The sequence below is a fragment of the Lissotriton vulgaris genome, chromosome 1_1, assembly GCF_964263255.1.
Source record: "Lissotriton vulgaris chromosome 1_1, aLisVul1.2, whole genome shotgun sequence".
In the NCBI taxonomy this organism is placed as follows: domain Eukaryota; kingdom Metazoa; phylum Chordata; class Amphibia; order Caudata; family Salamandridae; genus Lissotriton; species Lissotriton vulgaris.
Genome location: NC_141685.1, coordinates 595596408 through 595618096, shown reverse-complemented (window position 1 = coordinate 595618096; position 21689 = coordinate 595596408). Strand labels below are relative to the sequence as shown.

Sequence of the window (21689 nt, the reverse complement as noted above, 5' to 3'; positions counted from 1 at the left end):
TTTGGCAAAAAAAAAACGCGAATTGCACTTAGCACTTTATACGAGGAGTTGGAACAGAGAGGTTTAGCTCTTTCGAATCTCAGGGACTATTACTTTGCCTATTTTGCACAATAAATATCTAGATTTAAGTCTCAACAACAATCAAACCTTTATATCAATAGTTTTATGAATCTAATGTGTAGGCAAAGCCAGATCCACTGCCCTTTATCAATTTTTAAATCTCCTAAACTGGTTCGTAATAAGTGCCTACAATGTTTTTTTTTTAAACGTCAGGCTCTCCATAAAAGATATTCCATCCCTGTAATCAATTCCTCTACCTCATTATCTGACCTTCTGTTATTGTTAGGGATTAGACAATCCTCAGAACTTACACTTAATTGGGCCACTGCTGGATTTCACAAAGTCTCAGATTTTTTGAGGAATGGAAGATGGTTGAGTATAACTGATGTGTCACAATTGATTGTTAATGATTTTCTTCTTTTGGGGTCATATAGCATTTTTAGCAAATTCCTTAGTGAATTAAATTTGACCCAAATTTGCGAACAACATCATGTATTTCATGAACTTTTGGAGGATATGGATGGTAAAAAACTTGGGGAATGGAAAAAGCGTTTAGCCTCAGTTAAGGGCCCCAATCTTAGGCAGAAGGCAATCGCAAAATGGATAAAACATGATGAATTAGAAATTTCCGCCAGTATGTGGTCAGTAATTAATAAACCTAACTTCAGTACACTAAGAGGTGCGAATTGGCGAAGGATGCTATTCTTCAGTAAATGGCAACTTTACAGAACCCCTCTTTCCCTCTCTAAAATGTATACAAATCAATCCGCCACTGCTTTTGCTGTATTAATCATCCTCCAGCCAATTGGTCACACATTATGTTGCAATGTCCTAGGATTCAGAGGTTCTGGGAGGATATTTTTGTCACTTGGAATCTGAATGTACTATTCTATAAGAAGTGAATAATTTGTTAATAATTATAGGTTTTGATCCCGATCTTCTTTTGCCTGATAAGCTTGTTAAATTGTTATACATTGCAATGGCAGTAGCAAGATCCCTTTGGTTGCAAAGATAGCGTATTGATCTTATACCCTCTGTCAATGAATGGGCCCACAAGATGAGAGCGGTTAAAAAAAGTGAACGTATTTATGCTTTACGAGTAGGGGGGCTTAAGACGTTTGAAAAAACTTCGGCCACATACTTTGGTTAAGTTTTTTTTTTATGTGTAGGCTACGTCCAGGTTTGGGAGTGGATACTGTCTTATGCTTGTTGTAAAAAGGCTTAAATTCTTCCTGTCTGTCTTTTTCCATTGTACATGACTTCACAGTATTTTTGTGCTATTTGTTTGGTCTGGTATTTCTAATATTTTACCTAAAAGAAAATTCTTTTTGTGGATGTTTGGGTTTTAATGTATTTGCAATTTAGACTTCAATAAAAAAAATTTACAAAATAAAAATTAAAAAAAATACTATATAGGCTGAAATTTCAAATATAAGATCCGTACTTTAACAGTAGAACGCACTCAATCCACTTTAAAACAAATAATGTGAGACTGCATTGGCCTATTCCTAGGAGGTCTTAAGTATGGATAATTTGTAAGGCATCATGTAATATGAGGTCATGTGTAAAATATAAATTACGCAATGAATTACACAGAATAATTCCCATGGGTGTGTGTGAAAAACTCACCATAGCCTCATACACATCACAAAGAAACAAAAAAACGATAATTGGAAAAATCAATAGGCCCAGCCTTGGCAAGCTGGTATGACAGGTACATTTGCTACTGCAAGCATCTGCCACTTTTAAAGAGAAAACAAAGAAAACAGTAAATAGAACAAGCATTTGCAATGCAATAGGTCTCGCATTTACGCGAGTTTAAGATATTGGCATTGTAAATGACAAGCCGTTTTATTCATGTTTTAAAAACCAAAATATAAATAAAAGACATCGTCATTTACAATGCCAATAGCTCTAACTTGCGTAAATTCGAGACCCATTGAATTGTAAACAGTAGGCATCATGGACAACGGGAGGGAGGGCGGGCAGGGGACGGAGACACGGACAACGGGATGGAGGGCGTGAGGGTAAAAAAGGCATGGAAAACGGGAGGGAGGGCTTAAAGTGATGAACATATACAAATGAACACAATCCACAAACGTGTATTACACTGCAGTTGGGGTAGAAAAAAAGGGAAGTGTTGCATGTGAGGTGTGATGCAATGTGACAACACAGTCTGGCATACAGTACACCCATGAAGTGAGTCCCAAAGTTATCACAGTTGAAATAAGATAATAATCATGAATAGATCAGTATGAGCTCATCTCCAAGATGGGTAGATATACTGGACTGTGGGGTGAAGTATCAGAGTGCAGAGCAGTAAAGGAGAGGGGCACTTTATGATTACAGAAAGATTAGCTACTTCCATCCAGATGCCAACACATTGTAACAGAGGTCGCTCCTGGCTGGCCCCATTATCAGCACACACAAGTGTGGTTTGCTAACATTCACAACTTTATCACCTACTCACTGGTACTTAATAAACAGAATTGCAGGAGCACTTGGCTTGTCTATGCAGTAGGACGTGCACCCTCTGCAGGCCAAGAAATTGCAGTCCTGAAAGAGTTATAGAGCAGAGTAGTGTCAGGGGAGAGAGAGCACAGCACCAACCGTGGTAGTAGCTTACAAATGTGGCCAGGAGAACAACTACTCGCCAGCAAAAAAACACTCATTTGACACGAGCAGTGGGTCCAGAGCATAAAGCTTAATGTAGCCTCTTGCAACGTTCAGGCGACCATGCAGAGAGCAATAATATTATTAACTCCAACAACCTTGATTAGAGGGCTCCTTTTAACATTTTTGAGTAGACAGGGAGATAGCCAAAGCTAAAAAGAAAGCACGTCCGTTTGCGTTATTTATTGAAACAGACACCACAAAGGTTTTAAAAGTTTCTTAAATGAAAGAAAAATATAGCAATCTAAATTAGTGAATAAGAATCTAGGTCGCAAGTCAAAAAGCATCGATCCGAAGATGTGTGCTGCAGCCCATCTTCCGTATTGGGGAACAAAATAAAGACGAATCCAAGCAAGCTTCCGTCAGTTCATTCTTAAACACCCCTTTGAAACAACGTTAGTGGCTTTGAAACAACGTCAGCGGCACAGTGTTCAGCGCCAGAAGTATTCGCTTCAGGAAAGAGCGCTGGCCGCGTTGTTTCAGCGACTGCAATCCAGGAATGTGAAGTCAGGAGAACTGGGAAAATATGACAGTGATGTCATACAAGAAGTGCAACCACTGGAAGGCTGGACGTGTGCCTCATTAAAGAAGCCACCTAACCCAATACGAGAAATCTAATACCGCATTAAACAAGCGCTGAAAGAAAACTGCGGCCCTGTGGCCGCGAAAGTTAAAGCGACACAGGAGCGAGCAGAGGGCACAGAGATGAGGTTTCAAACAGGAGCGTTTCTCGCACAGCATTTTCCTTGGGGGAGCGAGCAGGGGTGCCATCTGTTTCGCGATCATTGCAAACAGATGGCGATTCTGCTCGCAAGGGAAACACCAAACCTGCACGAATGCCAATAGAAACCAATGCAAAACATGCACACGTTTAAGCAAAAGTCCTGAGGAATTGCAAAAGGTCCCCTCCTAAGACCTAAAAAGGGTGCTTCCTAGCAAGCCATGCAAGTGAACTTGAACAGGTAAAGAAAGTCATTTTTTATTTTTCGATGCATACAACAGGAAAATGTGATTCTTATTGTTCAAAGAAAATACACTATTGGCTTTAAGTTACTGTGATCTGAAGACAATAACTTAAACACAAAGGAATGAGTAAAGCATAAAACAATGCAAAAGAACTTAATGAAAAACATTAACCAACTTTTGGCTTACCAGCCCTGGCATTGAAGTACACTTCTTTTTAAGAAGAATATGACTCAGCACCCACTCAATATAAACATTTCTAATAATGTCCAGGTCGATGAAAGATTTGAAGTTGAATCAGACTTGAATCACATAATGCACAGACTCACAGAACCTTTTTCTTAAAAAAATGATTTATTTATTCAAAATTCTTTCATTGTAAAACTTATCTTATTTTGCCGTAGCCAATGCATTTCGCCCAAACGGACTTCTTCAGGGCTATGTCTGTGTGTCCTGTCTGGGATTTTGTGCTCCAGGTGAATCATTTCCAATTGAAAAAGAAAGAAAATGCTTCAGAATTTGGAATACTATTAGGATGCTCTTTTTATTACTGAGACTTGGCTCAATGACTCATCTAATCCTGATTTGGCAACTGCCCTCCCTTCAGACTTCACTATCTTTAGGCGGGACAGACCTATTGGGCGTGGGGGCGGGGTAGCACTTGCTATTAAGAAAATCTTCCTTTGCCACACATTTGACTTAGACCACCTTAAAGGAAGCGAGGGCATAGGCTTCTCGATTAAAATTAATGCCTCCACCTCCTTCTCGGGGGGACTGATATACCGCCCTCCTGGCAATGCCACTCCCTTTCTGGACTCCTTAGATGATGCTCTCGGGGCACTTATGCTACATTATCCCAACTTCACTTTATTAGGGGATATGAATATACATTTAGAATCGTGTGTCGATCCCCACACCATCTGCTTCCAACACTCGTTAAAAATCTTTGGATTATCCCAACTTGTTACCGCTTCTACCCATCGTGCAGGCCATACTCTCGATGGCATTTGCTCTAATCTTACAACCATGACCACGTCCCCTCCGATCCCTCAAATTTGGACTGATCATAGTCTCATTCCATTTGACATTGAGATACAAGCCCACGCCTTACCCAGCACTAAGCGTTCCCACCCCTCCTTCACAGTCAACTGGAGAAAAGTGACTGACCGTATTAAGCTGGATACCCAACCCCTGGCCCAGGCCCCCAAACTAGTTGGAGATGTAGTAGCCGATTCCCACAACTTCCATGCCTGGATGGACCAAATCGTCTCGGAAAATTCCGACTCCAATGGCCACCATGCGAAATGTCACAAAAGAAAGCTGAATGCACCCTGGTTCACCCAGACCCTAACCGATAGCCATCTCCTTTGCCGAATACTAGAAAGGAAGTGGAGAAAAACTTATGATAAGGCCTCAAGAACACTCTATGTTCAGCAGAGGAAATTATACCTCTCCAGCATAAAAGCGGCTAAAAAGGAATATTTTACTAAGGCTATAAATGAAGCTCACCAAAAACAAAAAACTGTCTTCTCAATAGTCAAGTCCTTTACCCACCCCAAAGCTCTCATGCCCGAAATCCCACCGTCCGAAATTCTGTGTAATCAAATCGCAGATTTCTTTGTGGATAAAATTGTTAATATTCAGAGAGACTTTCCCCCTCCCTCGATCACTCCTCATGAGGTAACTGATAACTATCCCCCTCTTTGCAGCTTTAAACCTGTTTCCCTCCAGCAAACACGCAAGGCAATTCTGGTCTGCAAATCAGGAGCCCCAACCGACTCCTGTCCTCCTAGCATTCTACACCATCTAATCGAGGTAGTAAACCCCAGCATTAATGCCATCATCAATGAATCTCTTCATTCAGGGATAGTGCCCAGCAACTGGAAAAAGGCTATTGTGAAGCCCCTGATGAAGAAGCAGAACAAATCTCCAACTGATCTTACCAACATGAGCCCCATTTCACTACCACCTGTTCTAGGTAAGATCACGGAACAGTTAGTGCACGGAGAGTTAAAAACATTTGTAGAGACTCACAACATCTTGCATCCTCAACAGTCGGGGTTTTGCTCCGGCCATTCCACCGAAACAGCCTTGATAGAACTATCCGACTCCATCAAGTTCCTGCAGGATGAGGGAAGGCAAGCCGTCCTCATCCTGCTTGACCTAACAGCAGCATTCAACACTATCTCTCATGTCATTCTGATTAATAGAATGCGAGAGAATGGCGTGACAGACACAGTGTTGGCACGTGTAAAATCTTTCCTGTTTAACAGGTCCCAAACTGTGTCATTGGGTCCCTACCTATCCAGCGAAAAACCCATTACATCAGGAGTACCCCAGGGGTCCATATTAAGCCCACTTTTCTTTAACATCTATATGGCTCCCCTTCTCGCTGTGATAGAGTCTCATGGGATCCTCGTCACGTCATACGCCGACGACACCCAACTTGTCGTCACCATCGATAAAAAGTGTACGGACGCAGACTTGCGATTTCGGAACTGTCTCACTGATGTATTCCAGTGGCTGAACAAAAACCACTTGAGGTGCAACAGTGCGAAGACCGAAATCGTACCGCTGGGTAAAGACCTATCTTTCTGCCCGAAAGAATGGTAGCCCATAGGATCAGAGGCCCCACCCAGTGCAGTGTCTTCCACGCGGAACCTAGGCGTGCAATTTGATTCATCCCTCTCTTTTGATGACCACGTCAGGATCACTGCTGGGCGCTGCTTCGGACTTATTAAATCCTTAAAGAAATTCTTCGACTTCCTCCCCATTGCAGCTAGAAAATCGGTCGCGGTAGCTCTAATACTCTCCCGACTCGACTACTGCAATGGTTTAATGGCTGGAGTAAAGAAGTCCACTCTTAGGAAGTTACAAAGTATACAACACGCGGCTGCCAGATTGGTACTGAAACTCCCTAGAAGGTCATCAGCCTCAGCAGCACTAAACTTCCTCCACTGGCTGCCACTTCATAAAAGAATCCTTTTCAAACTTCTACTCACTGTGTTCAAATCTACGAAAAATACAGGGCCTTATTACCTTGCTAATCGTTTCACGCATTACAACCCCACACGATGTCTGAGATCCTCAGGGACCAATCTCATCACGATCCCGAGGTTCAAGTATAAAACTAGGGGTGGGAAAACTTTCACCGTCCTGGCAGCAAGGGCGTAGAACAACTTGCCCGTTAACCTCAGACTAATCGAAAAGGAGAGTCTCTTCAGGAAACTCCTGAAGACATGGGTGTATCAACAATCAGACACCTCTGTACTGGCAGCTATCTAGATTCTCATCACGTATCACTTACACGCATGCTCAGCGCCAAGATGCTCCTTCCGGAGCGAAAGCTTGCGCTTTACAAATACCCATAAATATTAAATATCAAATATCAAATTAGTTCTTCCTTCCAAGGTTGCGGTATGTACGGACGTAATTCCTGTATAAATGTGCCCTATTGATTGTCCACCAAATGATGTTTTCTCTGTAGTTGGGGTGTCAAAATGGGAAGGATTTATAGGGTCAGGATGCTCCGGTGAGGTCTAGAAACTTCTATGTCCTTTTTCAATATAGATGAAGAATTTTCAATCCCTTGTAGACGGATGGATGGATGGATGGATGGTCTAGTGAGTAAGGTCACTCACGCGTTGCGTACCGTACCATCGTTTTTTCGACCCAGCTTCATGCGACGGTATGGAACATGTGTGAATAAACCCAGGGATCTCAGCAAATTGTTTCCAATGTAATCAAGAGGGGGTAGGGATATGGACCCATATAATATGGAGTTGTCCAGGTATTAGAGTATTTTGGAATGAGATAGAATTATATTGTCTCCGTGTTCTAGAAGTACCCCAATCTACAGACACTCAAACTGCAATTATGGGTTATTCGTCAGACATATAAATGGATCTTTTGCAAAGAAAAAGGATATACATTCTTGTATTGATTGCAAGATCAATTATTTTGTAAAATTGGAGATTGGAATTATTTCCAACATTTAGGAAATGGCGAATAAAATTGGGTAAAGTTAAGGAAATGGAAAGAAGATATGCTTTAAGATCAGGCTCATATGAGAAGTTTTGCAGTCTATGGGAGGTCTTGGAATGAAATAATTTAGTTTAACACAAAAGATGGAAAGAGTGAAGATATGTAATGTAATATTTAGGGATAAGTATTTAATTTATTAGTATTTATGAAAACTACAGTAATGTATTTATCTGAAATGTATTTAAGATTATATGGCCTTCTCGCAGAGATGAATGTAGTATGCAATATGTATCTCTTTTTCTTTAAAAAAAAAAACCTATGCAATGACTTAAAAGGGCTGACAAAACGTCATTATCTGTACGTACACTGTTTCATTATATCATTTTATATAATTATTTAGGCCAAGGGAGAAGCTAAATTTCTCTGTGGCCAGGCCGCAAACGAAACAAAAGAATAGAATATTGAATATTGATCAAAGTAATGTTGCAGGGTTCTGCCTGGCAGTAGGCTACTGCTGTAATGTTTAAAATTCCTTAAATGATTTATTGCTGGTGACTGTGCGAAGTCATAAACATTACATCACTTTGTAACTTCACATTGTAATTTTAATGTCACCTTTATAATGTGTTTTTTAGGATGAATGAAAAGTGGACAGAAAGAAGAAAAGACAAATGGATGGATGAGGGTGTGTGATGGGAGAGAGAGACTTCTTCATGTACTTACAAGAGACAATCCAAGGTCTGATGCAGGTTATTACTGTTGCAGAAATGTTTTGACTTTGGGATGGTTCATGCGTTTTCTCCAATATGTCCCATATGTCGACATCGCCATCCTCTTTGCCAATGAAGAAAACTCCTGCTCTTGATAAAGACCAGTGTCCACATGTGCATCTTTTTGGAGAGGAACACGATCGAAGAATGGGTCCAGTCTAAAATAAACACAAACATCAAGGTAAGCAGAGTTGATCTGAAAGGCTACTGCACTGCAAAAGACAGTAAATAGACAAGTTCCTTACCAGTGACAAAAACAATTTCTAATGTTGAAATATTTAATGATTTGCATACTTAACTACCTTTGTACATCATACTTACTTTTAGAAACCATTACTGATGATTTACTAAAGACAGACAAAGTCACGGTATTTAAATATAACATTTAGTGCTTTAGGAGAGCCAAGGTTAAAGATTCTTTCAAGTAAATTGATTTTTGATTATTTATGAAATTTCATAAATTTATCTCCAGCAACAAATGAAACCCTTTGATGATACATGTTGCAACACAAAATAGACAGTTACGATGTAAGGAGATTTTTTAAACAGATGACCCTGGAGATATATGAACATATGGAACATTGAAGACTTTCCCTGTATCAGTTCACACATCCCCACATAGACACCATACTCAAATTACCTGAAAACTGCATGATGCACTTTTTTTTTTAAAAGGACACCATAACTCCTTAAAGATATCCATTGACACATTTTTAATTGGAGCAAATCAGTGTCAAAAATAGGCAACATTTCATACCTCACAACAACTTTAACAAACCCAGATGGACAAGTTACTTACCTTAGGTAACACCTTATCTGTTAGAGACATGATCTAGCCGCAGATTCCTTACCTTTGAATTTACCAGATGTAAGAATGGATTTTCCTCTGAGCAATACCCCTGTGCACCAGTAGGTGGCGTTGGTCGGCTCTGTGTGACGTCGTCGGTGTAGTCCGCTCTGTAAGTGATGTCTACGTCACCATTATAGGTGCCATCTCTCCGTGCTGGCGTAATTTACTTGTCACGATTTTCCACACCAGAAACGCGGAGCTACGAAGAGTCCTGACATTGGTGGGTTTTTAAAAAACTAGAGCATTGAAAGGGAACAGCCTTGATCCTAGAAACCTGACCGCAGCCCAGGGAGGATGGGTGGGTCAGTAAGGAATCTGAGGCCAGGACATGTCTTTACCAGATAAGGCATTACAGAAGCTAACAAGTCCAAAACACTTTTTAAAACTGTAAGAGAACTAGCTGGTTCCCTCACCTCACAATCTCCCCCAGACCTAAATAAATCATAATGTGACTCTCTTGCAGCCTTCTTTGTAGAAAAAGTGGATAAGATATATCAGGGTATAGAACAAATCACACAGGACATAGCCAAGACTAAGGTGATTCTGCCTTCTACTGACATTAGCTTTGAAACCAATACTTCAGCCCCCATTATTCGGGCGAAAACTGCTTTGTCCTCCTGCATATCTCCCTATGTTGTAACACCTCCAGCTATTCTAAACAATTGGCCGCTGCTTGACTTAGACCTGGTTCGCAAACTATTAAATTCCATCAAATCAGGCTCACCTAATGATCCACTACCATGCTCGGTCCTGAAAAAACTCAATAACGGGGCCCTGGACACAATCACTAATCTTCTTAACAAATCCTTACAGGAAGAAACCATACCGAGTAAGTGGAAACATGCGATGATTCACCCATTGCTGAAAAAAGCAGGAACAGATCCCAATTTGCCATCCAACTTTAGACCTATCTCCCTGTTACCAACCTTTGCGAAAATATTAGAAAAACATGTTCACATAGTCCTTACTGATTTCATTACTACCCATGATCTATTACCCCTTTACCAGTCAGGATTCCGCACAGGTTTCTCTACAGAGACGACCTTGTTAGGCGTAACTGAGAACATCCGTCTAATGTTGGACCGTGGAGAAACGGTTGCCTTGCTGTTACTTGATCTCAGTGCAGCATTTGATACTGTGTCACATGCTGTACTTGAGCAAACACTCCACGCCACTGGTATCAGGGGCGCTGCATGCAATTGGATTAAATCTCTACTGGAACAGCGCACGTTCCAAGTTTTCTCCCAATCTGCCTGCTCAGACACTATGACCCTTAAACATGGAGTGCCTCAGGGCTCCATACTGAGCCCACTGCTTTTTAATATTTACATGAGCCCGCTGGCCAAAATGATAGAAGAGACTGGACTACTCATGTTCTCCTACGCTGACGATTCTCAGCTTATTTTCTCTCTATCATCCACTGACTCCAACAACATCTCGTCATTAAAACTCGGTCTAACCAACATCGCAGAGTGGATGAGAAAAAATTTTCTCAAGCTCAATGGCGAGAAAACAGAGCTACTTGGGACCTCAACACTGGCCAGACGTGATGGGTACCCCCCCGGTTCCAGTCAAATCAGCCCGCAACCTTGGAGTCATCATAGATGAATCACTTAATCTCAATCAGCAAGCTGCGAAGACGTCAGCTACATGCTTCGCGATTTTAAAGTGGTTAAAAAAAATCTGTTGGATGCTGCCCAAAAACACCCAAAAAACAGTCATCAATAACTTCCAGGTTTGACTATGCCAACGTGTTATACCTGGGGGCCAATAAGGCCACAACCCGACGACTGCAGACAGTGCAAAATGCCGCCGCAAGATTACTATGGAAAATTCCCATCTCCACACCTACCACCAAGTACATCCGCAAATTGCACTGGCTGAAAATCGAAAATCGGGTGAAATTCAAGTCTTTATGTATTATGCACAGGTTCTCAACCAACAAGGCACCCAAGTACCTACAAAATCTAATACATCCCTACCGCCCTTCCCGAACCCTTCGTTCAGCCACTGCCAACCACTTTGTGATTCCTAAAATCAGACTGGCGAGAATGGGTGGCAAATCCTTTTCATATCTCGGACCTTCACTTTGGAATTCTCTTCCGGTGACACTTAGGCAGGAAACCAACCATATGAAATTCAGGAAGGCCTTAAAAACCTGGCTGTTTAACATCTAGAACCTGAACCACCCAATGCACTGGATCATCAGCGCCGGGAAACCCTTTGTTGGGTAGCTGTAGCGCTATACAAATGAAAAACAAATGAAAAACTAAAAAAAAAAAAAAAAAAAGCTAAGTAACTTACCCGTCTGATAGAGAAATCTAGCCACAGATTCATTACCTTTGAATAGATATCCAAGCAATGCCATCCCTGGGGGATGGGCTGCAGACAAATTTACAACAGGAAGTCCTGCAGGACTGAGATGCCAAAATGGCTGTTCCTGTGGACATGACTATCCAGGCAGTAATGTTTGGTGAATATGTGCAAGGATGTCCATGTTGCTGCCTGACAGATGTCCAAGACAGAGTCTCCATGTTTCAAAGCACAGCACAGCACAGCAGAGGTAGCAACCTTAGCTCTGGTGGGATAAGCCCTAAAGCTGTCAGGAGATTGCTTTTTGGCCAGAGCATAGCACATTTTAAAGCAGAGGGTGACCCTCTGGGAGATGGCCCTCTTCTGCAATGCCCAACCTTTATTTGCTTCAATGTACACAACAAAGAGTTGGCCGTCCACCCAAAACTCTTTTGTGCAGTCATGGTAGAACAAAAATGCTCTTTTTGGGTCCAGGTGGTGGGGTCACTCCTCTTTTTTGGAGGGATGCATAGGAGCATAGAAAATGGGCAAGATGACAGAATGCCACACAGGAAATGGAGTCACCACTTTCGAAAGGAAAGAGGCCATAGTACGAAGCACCAATCTTTCAGGGCTATATTGTAAGAAAGGGGGACAAGGCTCGAAAAATCTAAAGATTCATACTAGACCTGCAGGTCTAGTAACTTCCAAAATGTACTCGACCTAACTGTAATGCACCTGAACGTCTGTGAGCAAATGTGACAAATTAATAAGATTTAAAGGTATTTTTCTTGCTCATTCTCTTTGTGAGCAATAAAGATGCCTTTAAATCTTGCTATCATGTCACACTTGCTCTGCTTTCAGAGACTGAGGTCAAAAGTCAGTCTGTATTCCTATTCACCAGAAAAGGTGAGTAGGACCTAAAAATAGCTTGCCCTAATTAAATCTGGCTTGCAAATGCGAGTGGATTCTTCGAGCCCTGGGGGGCTTGGACAATCAAGCTTGCAGCTCGCTCACCCTCCTGGCAGATGTAATTGGCACTAAGAAGGTTGTTTTGATGGTGAGCAGCTGGAGAAGGCTTTTTATGCAGAGGCTTGAACGGAGCGCACATTAGGAAAGTGAGAACCAAATTAAGGTGCCACTAAGGCATACTGAAATGAGCAGGAGGGAACATATGTACAAGGCGTTTAATGAATCTATTTACAATTGGAGATTTAAAAAGTTAAGGTTGATCTGGCAGCCTCAGGAAGGCAAACAAAGTCAAAAGATACCCTTTTAAGGTGCCCAGAGCAGAAGCCTTCTGGCCAAGGGACAAAATAAAAAGCAAAATATCAGAAAGGGAAGCATAAACAGGGTCAATAGACTTCTCTGTACAATATATTACAAATTTGTAGGTTTATACCGTCTCAGTGGATGGGCGTTTCGCTCCCAGAATAACAGATTTCAGGCGAACGGTCGAAAGCTATCAACTATTGCTCAATCTTCATGCAAGAAGGCGCAGAGTTGTTAACTTTGGCTGGAGGACCCTCCCCCCTGCTGCCGCAACAGAAGATGCTCAGGATACCAGACTCTCCATTTCCAGTCCAAAGCTACAAGGACAGATCTTTTGGGAACTCTGGGCAGGACTGGTATGGGAGGAAAGGCGTACAAGAGGCCTGAGCTTCACTTGAGACAAAAAGAGTCTCCGAGCGAGAGCCGCCTTGGAAACTCCAATTAAACAAAAACTCCAATTAAACAAAAAGAATGCCAATACTGTGTCTCTATTTCAATTGATAACCATAAACCATACGAATTGTACACTATGGTTCATTGACAAGATTTGTCTGAATAAATCTCTTCTTTTATTTTTGAATCCTAGTTCTCAAAAGGTAATTTGGTTATTATTTCACCACTTTAGTATAAAATACAAGACCTCCTATACAAATAAACACAAATACAAAAACACTTTTAGACAAATTTACAAATATACAGGTTTTCATTCATTCAAATGCAATCAAACCCTCTCATACATACACAACCATTAGCATGTTCATATATATACACACACTGGAATAACAATATTCACAGTAAGCCATAAAAAATCACTTTTCTTTAATAAAGTTTTGTTGAAAAAAGTTTAGAATCAATCCTTTTGCTTAGATGGCACTAATTGTCTACGTGTTTCGAACTCTCACTGGCTTGGGAGTTCTCATCAGGACATCAAGCTGTGAAGGAAAGGAAAACAAACCTTTCTTTAGGGCCAGAACTTAAATCATGTTAGCCTTGCTACATCCTCCACCACTCTAGCCTCCTTCTCTTACCTCTAAATGTTCAAGCCGAAATGGGAATATGGATTCACCCGACGATAACAACAGAATACCCAGAACAGATTAATCTGTTCAAAAAGTAACAAGAACCAATCAACGACATGCAAAAAGAGCCCTTGTCTGAATAAGTCTGTGTTTGTCACGAACCTACTTGCAATGAGATCGATTCTCGGAGGTTATATGGGGGGGCAGCCTGACCTGTGGACAAGGGAGGTGGATTTTTTAATACACTGCTCACCATTGCGCGGTTATTTCAATCACATTTTTTCAGCATGGAGCTTACTTGTCACTTATAGCCGGCTGTTTTCAATGTGGGGGTCTCGGTTGGCGGGTGTGCTCTGAAACGGTATGGCGTAATTAGTCTACCAGTCCGGTCATGTAATGGAACAATTGGATTCCGCTTAAGTTAACAAAGCACTCTTACCTATTTTAAAGGCATTTAAGTCGAACCGCCGCACCTAGGAGTACTGTCTTCTCCTACACCGGGCTGAATTCCAGCGTCTCCTCTCCTCTCGTGCTTCCGGTTTCGCAAAGGATCCTGGAAGTTGTGGTTTCTTCACTGCATGTCCGTATTTAACTGTAATGACTAAACCTCATTGCCATTTGCGTTATGAAGTCTTTACCACATATCCTGATTTTACTATAGTTATAATTATATTAAGTATAGAAACCCATGGAAAAGTGAAAAACATCCAGACGCACAAAACGTTTACAATGTGGGTTTGTTTGTGGAATGAAATGAGAAATGACGGTAGCCATTTTGGTTTGGGAATGTATGGCCAAGATAACTTGTAGCTTGGTGGCGGTGTACCACAGTGGTCTGACTTGACTCCTATGTTGGGTTGTTGCCTTGTACCTGGTGATTTTTTTTTTTTTTTTGGGAACGGTCATCACGCGGGAAGAATTAAATTATCTGTAAATGGAGGCACTGATTGAAGGAGAGGGAGTATCGACTCCATAACTGACATTAAGGTTCTTTCAGGGTTTCTGGGGTGTGGATCACATCAATTAAGTTTATATATTTCAGTGAGCTCATTAAGCCCATGGGTTGCTGCATTGAATTTTACAATTAGCATTGCTTCTCTCTTAGACAATTTGAGGTCCAGATCTCCCCCTCTCAGATCTTTCTCCACCTTGGAGATTACTGTCCACATCAAATCAGTCTCCTTATGATTGTTTATGCGCCAGTGGTTGACTAGTGGGGCTGTCTGGACGTTTTTATTGATCCTTGACTTGTGCTGTTGGATACGTGTGCGAACTTCCTGGTTCGTTTTTCCTATATAAATCAGTCCGCACGGGCATCTGATACTGTACACAACATACCTTGATTTGCAGTTCGTGAACGTTTCATGTTTCCATACTATGTTGTTATGACTGAAGGTGGTCCCTTCCATGGTGGTACTACAACAAGTGCACGTCCCACATTTGTGGTGTCCCTGAATAGGTGATAATCCCAACATTGATCTTAAATTGGATTGATTAGTCTGTGGTAATGCTGCACGTATAAGTTGATTGGCAATACTCGAGTTTTTTTTAACGCAAAGAGGGGTTCCTTGGTAAATGCTTCATTTAGATTCCTTAACAAATGCCAATTACTCTTTACCACTTTCTTCAACATATTAGTGTTGGACTTGGCCTTTCCCCCCAAAATTTTTCGCTTTTGACCCCCTTATCTAGGATGTCTCCCCCATGGGATTAAACCTGTATAGGCCATGAGTGGTGTGAGACACCTTGTTGAAAATGTAATTACATGTAATAATGTGAGCACTTGTAAATTTCCCCATTTTAGAACTGCACCTGACTAAAATGTACTGAGTCTTAAAATGGATGCCATGGCCCTGGGTAGTGCCACCTGACTGCGTTAGGTCAGCGGTCTAGATAATATTACCCAGCTACCCCTAGTTTTTGGAGGGAAGCCTGGTACCCAGGGTGCTCAACCCCTCCCCTTGAGCCAGAGTGAACCAGTTTTCCCCAACATTCCGGAAGGTGCTGGCTCTGTGAGGGAAGAGAGTTTAAGTAGGGAGAAGTGCCACCAGGAAGTCAGTCAGCGCTGGGACAAAGAAGAGAGGGGACCTGCTGTGAGGTGCTACCGCCACATGGGCCTGTGAGCTGGGCCCTGCACCCCTATAAACCCCCCCCTCTGTTGTCCCCATGGGCCCCTGACAAGGGAGGGCCCCTATCCAGGTCACTGACGCTATTTGACCGGGTACCACGCCAGCGCTGTGTGAAGAAGCGCCCAGGAGGTGAGGAGTATGCCCCTGAGGAGGACTGTGGGACTGTTCACCCCCCCCCCCTGTGAGGTGTGCTGCCAGATGCTGTGCTGCATTAGCGCTGTTTTGGGGAGGTTGATGCCCCCAAGGAAGCTGGGACCCTTTGGAAGCGCTGGGCTGTGAGGTGCCTATGGTGAAGGGCTGTGGACAGCTGTCTGGCGTAAACTGCAGTATCGCCCCCTAAGCGCTGGGTGTCTAAAGACTGTTGCTGCCTGTGGAGCTGCCTGGGGAGGATTGTGCCCCCAAGGGACTGTGCCCTGTGATTGGTGTGGCCCCCGAAGTGCTGTTGGCCCTGAGGAATTGCTGTGGGACTGTCTGCCCCTTTGAAGCACCATGGGGAAGATTGTGCCCCCAAAAGAAATGCTGCTGGCTGAGGTGCTGTGAGGCCCTGTGAAGGCGCTGGGCCCTGGGACTGTTGTGGCCCCCTAGTGCTGTAAAGCCTGCCTGTCAGGCGCGATAATTGCGAAGCGCTGAGGAAGTGCTAGATTTCTGCCCCCTCTGCGTGGTCTGAGGAAGGAGCTGAGGTTGTGGGCAGAGGGAGGAGCAGTGCGCTGTGAATAGCGCCGTCTTCTGAGGAGCAGTGCGCTGTGAATAGCGCAGTTTTCACTGTCATGAGGAGGGGGCATCGAGGCATGGGTTCGGTGCCTGCCCCAGTCCCTGCCTCAGAAGCCCGGTGAAGCGATGCTGCTGGCGGGGCTCTCCTGAGCTGTAGAGAGCCCCACGCACCCAAGTTGGCCGCATTGAATCCCCTGGGCCCCCGTGAGGAGGAGAGGTCCGGGTGATGCAGAGAGAAGGGGGAGGCCTCGAGGCACATTGCGGTGCCTGGCCCCTCCTCTGGAAAGGAGTCCTTCGACTCGAGGCACATTGTCGGTGCCTGGTGACCCCCCCCCCCTGCAGAGGAGACCCCAAAGAACGCCTGCAGGACCTACTGAGCCCCGCAAGAGCCATCGAGGAGAGTCCGGTGAGTGGGGCCTGTCTTAAGCTGGTGGAGGGGGGGCAACGGGGTACATTGCCGGTGCCCGCCCCCTGGGACTGTGTTACCCTGTCAGGCGGCCCGTATGGCAGAGGACATCTGTGACTTGGGCTCCAGATTTATTGAACTGCCCTGACTTTCCTGCAACTAACTGCCCTACTAGACAACTCTGGAGCAAGCTGGTTGCCTTTATTGCATATTTTGGGGTAGAGAGTCTTATCCCCCCCTCATTGCAAATTTAGGTCCCTACTGTCTGGGTTGCCCTGAGATCCCCAGTTATTAAGGAAGCCTGAGGGAGGAACGGTCTAAGGGAGTCTAGAAGTAAAGAGGGTTGACTGCTGTGTACACCCTGATGTTTGATACCCCTAGTTTGATGGTAGAGGGAGCCTAGTTGATTCCTGACAGGTGTTCCTGATTTAGGAGAAGGGCCCCTACCTGATATTTATGCTGGGCGAAGTATGTTCCGCCTAGGTTGGTCAATGGGTTGGCCTGATGTTATTCCAGGCCCTTGTTATGTACCAGATTGATGGGCCAGATAGGCTGATTTATTGCAGGTGTTCCTGTCCATGTTATGCCGTGATGCCCTAATGTTTTCTTTCCCTAACAGGGGTTGGGTTGGTGTTAATGTGCATGATGGTTAACTATGCTAATGTAGAACTTTTGCATTTACAGCCTTCCCTGTAGGATGAGAGTCTGAGTTGGCCCCGCCAGATTGGGCTCCAGATCTAATGACATTTTGATTCCATCCTTTTTCTCTTTCAGCATGGACTACTTCCTATGTACATAATTTCCCCCCTTTATTCACTTGGCTCTGGCGCCATTGGGCGTCTTGTGTGACACTACTGTTTTGCATTCTTTTGCCTTGCAGGTTGGAGATACAAAACTGTTTAATTTTCCAACTCAGATTGGTGTCCTGCCTCTTTTGTAGTGTGCCTGGTGTGTTGACTGAGGGTACTGCGTGAGTGCTTCACATGTCCTCCAAGTTTGGCCTGCCCGCTTGATGCCATGCTACCCCCTTTGAGACTTGGGCAACCCCCAATTCCAACATTTGGTGGCAGAGCGGTGGGATAGGACTTGTGTTTGCGCAGTACCACAGCGGCCACAGGTTACACTGCAAATAGAGCTTTGGATGTAATCCGAGCCTTGTTGTGGGGATTATTGTGTCCTTTATTGCTTCCTCCTGAAGAGTGTTGTGAATTGTCCCCTTGTTCCACTGGGAGGGTGTGTCCCGGGTGTACCTCGCCACGATGGGGTTGATTTACCAGGAAGTGGAACTGATGGAATACACCGAACAGGAGGTGATAGACTTCCTCCTGGAGAGAGGGATACCCCCAGTAGGGAACATTAGGAGGAACCTGTTTCTCTATGAGGCCCTCAAGAGGGGAGAGCCCTTAGAGATTGATGGGGACTTATCTGACTACCCCCCCCGAGGTGTTGAAGGGTCAGTGGGTTAGAGACCAGAGAGAGGGCTCCCCATCCAGAACCCTGGGAGGTAGTTATTCCGATGAGGAGGAGGAAGAGTTTAACAGGGCGGAGACGCCAGTAGCTGTGGAGGACACCGAAGATAGGGAGTCTCGCACTGGGTCCAGCCCCAGGGCCACTGCCCCATCCCTTTCCCTGTCCCCAGAAGAATGGGTAGATAGGAGGGAAGAGAGGGAGTATCAGCTGGCGCTGGCAAAGCTCAGGCATACCGAGGGCTTAGCGCAGCTGAGGGTAGAAGAGCAGCGCCTAGAGACTGAAAGAGTCCTAGCGCTGGAGAGGATGGCGGAGGCGGAGAGGGCCTTCGCCAGAGAGAGATCAGCTCAGGTGGGTAGGTTGACCCCTGAGAGTGGTTTCAGGAGTCTGGATTCACCAAGGAGGGTGGGATCCAGTGGTGGCAGCGAGTGTAGGACCAGTGCAAGGTGTCCCACTCCCGAAGCCCAGGAGACTGTGCCTGATTCCCCGGAGGAGGAGGACGGGTTAGTGTTCAGGGGCAGGGGAAAGCTGTCCCATCAGTCCTGGGGAGAGTTTGAGGAGGAGTGTTGGACTGTACTGGAGGATTGGGTGGTGAGGAGAGCAGTGGAGGATTGGGAAGGGCTGTGCCATGCCGTTATTCGGGAGCACATGCTGAGGAGTTGTTTCCCAAGACTGCGTCACCATCTGTTGCAGTGCGGGTTCTCAGACCCCAGGGAACTTGCACGGGAGGCAGACCTCTGGGTAAGTGCCAGAGCGTCTGGGAAGGCTGAGGGGAGTGATCCTGAAGGGAGTGAGACGGGGAGGTGTCCCAAGGTGCCCCAGCTGCGGCCACCAGGCCTGGAGTGTTCTTTAAGAGAACCCCAGCTTGGGAGGCTAGGCTGCCCCGATGTGTCATCCAGAGGGAGGGATCCCCTTATGTCAGGAGAACCCGGAGCATCATTAATCAGAGCTTCGGTGGTTCGGGGGTCTGACCAGTCACAGGGTCTAGATCTTGGACTGGGGTTCCAGGTTCAGGAGTTGCCTGGCCTGGAGGGTGGGGTTCCTGTAAGGCAGGTCCCTACCAAATTGACTCCCAGGGGTACCACTTCCAGTGGGAGGGTGCGGAACTCTGGGAGGGGGTGCAGAGGGAGGAAGGTCTCTTCTCTGTCACCGGCTCAGCCACAGGGCATAGATCCCGGGTTGGGTGGCCAGGGTCAGGAGTTGCCTGCCCTGGTGGGAGGGACATCTGAAACCAGAGTCCCCCCGGAAGTGACTCCCAGGGGTACTTCTCCGGGTAGGAGGGTGCAGAATTCTGGGAGGGGGTGCAGGGGCAGGGAGGACTCGCCCCTGTCACCAGGTCAGCCTGTGAGTTTCGATTCCAGGTTGGGGAGAGAGTTGTGTGAGGGTGTCCCCAGGCGTAGGAGATGGAGGAACCCTAGGAGGAGAAGTAGGGGGAGGAGAGCCTCGCCCCTAAGGGCTGGTCAGTCTGAGGGTGTAGACCCCAGGTGGGTGGACCAGTGGCAATTTGGAGAGAAGAGAGTGGTCCAGGAGAATTACAAGCCTGAGGCTAGAGCCTCCCACTCTAAGAAGGAAAAACATCCCACTAGGGAACACCAGTGGGGTGGTTTTGTTGGTGAAGGGAGGGTTGCGAAAGAGAACCATTGGGTTCCAGAGTGGAGGAGAGACTGCAGGTGTTCCTGTAGTTGCAGGCCTGCGTCCACCTTTTTCCGCCCCAAGCAGGGAAGCCCATCAAGGCATTGATATGTCTACCCTGGCTTTTGGCTGGGGGGGAGTTGTGTTGGACTTGGCCTTTCCCCCCAAAATTTTTCGCTTTTGACCCCCTTATCTAGGATGTCTCCCCCATGGGATTAAACCTGTATAGGCCATGAGTGGTGTGAGACACCTTGTTGAAAATGTAATTACATGTAATAATGTGAGCACTTGTAAATTTCCCCATTTTAGAACTGCACCTGACTAAAATGTACTGAGTCTTAAAATGGATGCCATGGCCCTGGGTAGTGCCACCTGACTGCGTTAGGTCAGCGGTCTAGATAATATTACCCAGCTACCCCTAGTTTTTGGAGGGAAGCCTGGTACCCAGGGTGCTCAACCCCTCCCCTTGAGCCAGAGTGAACCAGTTTTCCCCAACATTCCGGAAGGTGCTGGCTCTGTGAGGGAAGAGAGTTTAAGTAGGGAGAAGTGCCACCAGGAAGTCAGTCAGCGCTGGGACAAAGAAGAGAGGGGACCTGCTGTGAGGTGCTACCGCCACATGGGCCTGTGAGCTGGGCCCTGCACCCCTATAAACCCCCCCCTCTGTTGTCCCCATGGGCCCCTGACAAGGGAGGGCCCCTATCCAGGTCACTGACGCTATTTGACCGGGTACCACGCCAGCGCTGTGTGAAGAAGCGCCCAGGAGGTGAGGAGTATGCCCCTGAGGAGGACTGTGGGACTGTTCACCCCCCCCCCTGTGAGGTGTGCTGCCAGATGCTGTGCTGCATTAGCGCTGTTTTGGGGAGGTTGATGCCCCCAAGGAAGCTGGGACCCTTTGGAAGCGCTGGGCTGTGAGGTGCCTATGGTGAAGGGCTGTGGACAGCTGTCTGGCGTAAACTGCAGTATCGCCCCCTAAGCGCTGGGTGTCTAAAGACTGTTGCTGCCTGTGGAGCTGCCTGGGGAGGATTGTGCCCCCAAGGGACTGTGCCCTGTGATTGGTGTGGCCCCCGAAGTGCTGTTGGCCCTGAGGAATTGCTGTGGGACTGTCTGCCCCTTTGAAGCACCATGGGGAAGATTGTGCCCCCAAAAGAAATGCTGCTGGCTGAGGTGCTGTGAGGCCCTGTGAAGGCGCTGGGCCCTGGGACTGTTGTGGCCCCCTAGTGCTGTAAAGCCTGCCTGTCAGGCGCGATAATTGCGAAGCGCTGAGGAAGTGCTAGATTTCTGCCCCCTCTGCGTGGTCTGAGGAAGGAGCTGAGGTTGTGGGCAGAGGGAGGAGCAGTGCGCTGTGAATAGCGCCGTCTTCTGAGGAGCAGTGCGCTGTGAATAGCGCAGTTTTCACTGTCATGAGGAGGGGGCATCGAGGCATGGGTTCGGTGCCTGCCCCAGTCCCTGCCTCAGAAGCCC

At 45.7% G+C, this 21689-nt stretch overlaps 1 protein-coding gene across 1 annotated transcript in view; it reads right to left on the bottom strand.

Moving 5' to 3' along the window:
* The window catches only part of DNAI3 (dynein axonemal intermediate chain 3), a 1122635-nt gene that overhangs the window by 209345 nt on the left and 891601 nt on the right, over positions 1-21689 (bottom strand). The window contains exon 20 of the mRNA XM_086954055.1: positions 8404-8608. Within this exon, the coding sequence (XP_086810181.1) occupies positions 8404-8608 (205 nt within the window). The remainder of the gene's footprint in view (positions 1-8403; positions 8609-21689) is intronic.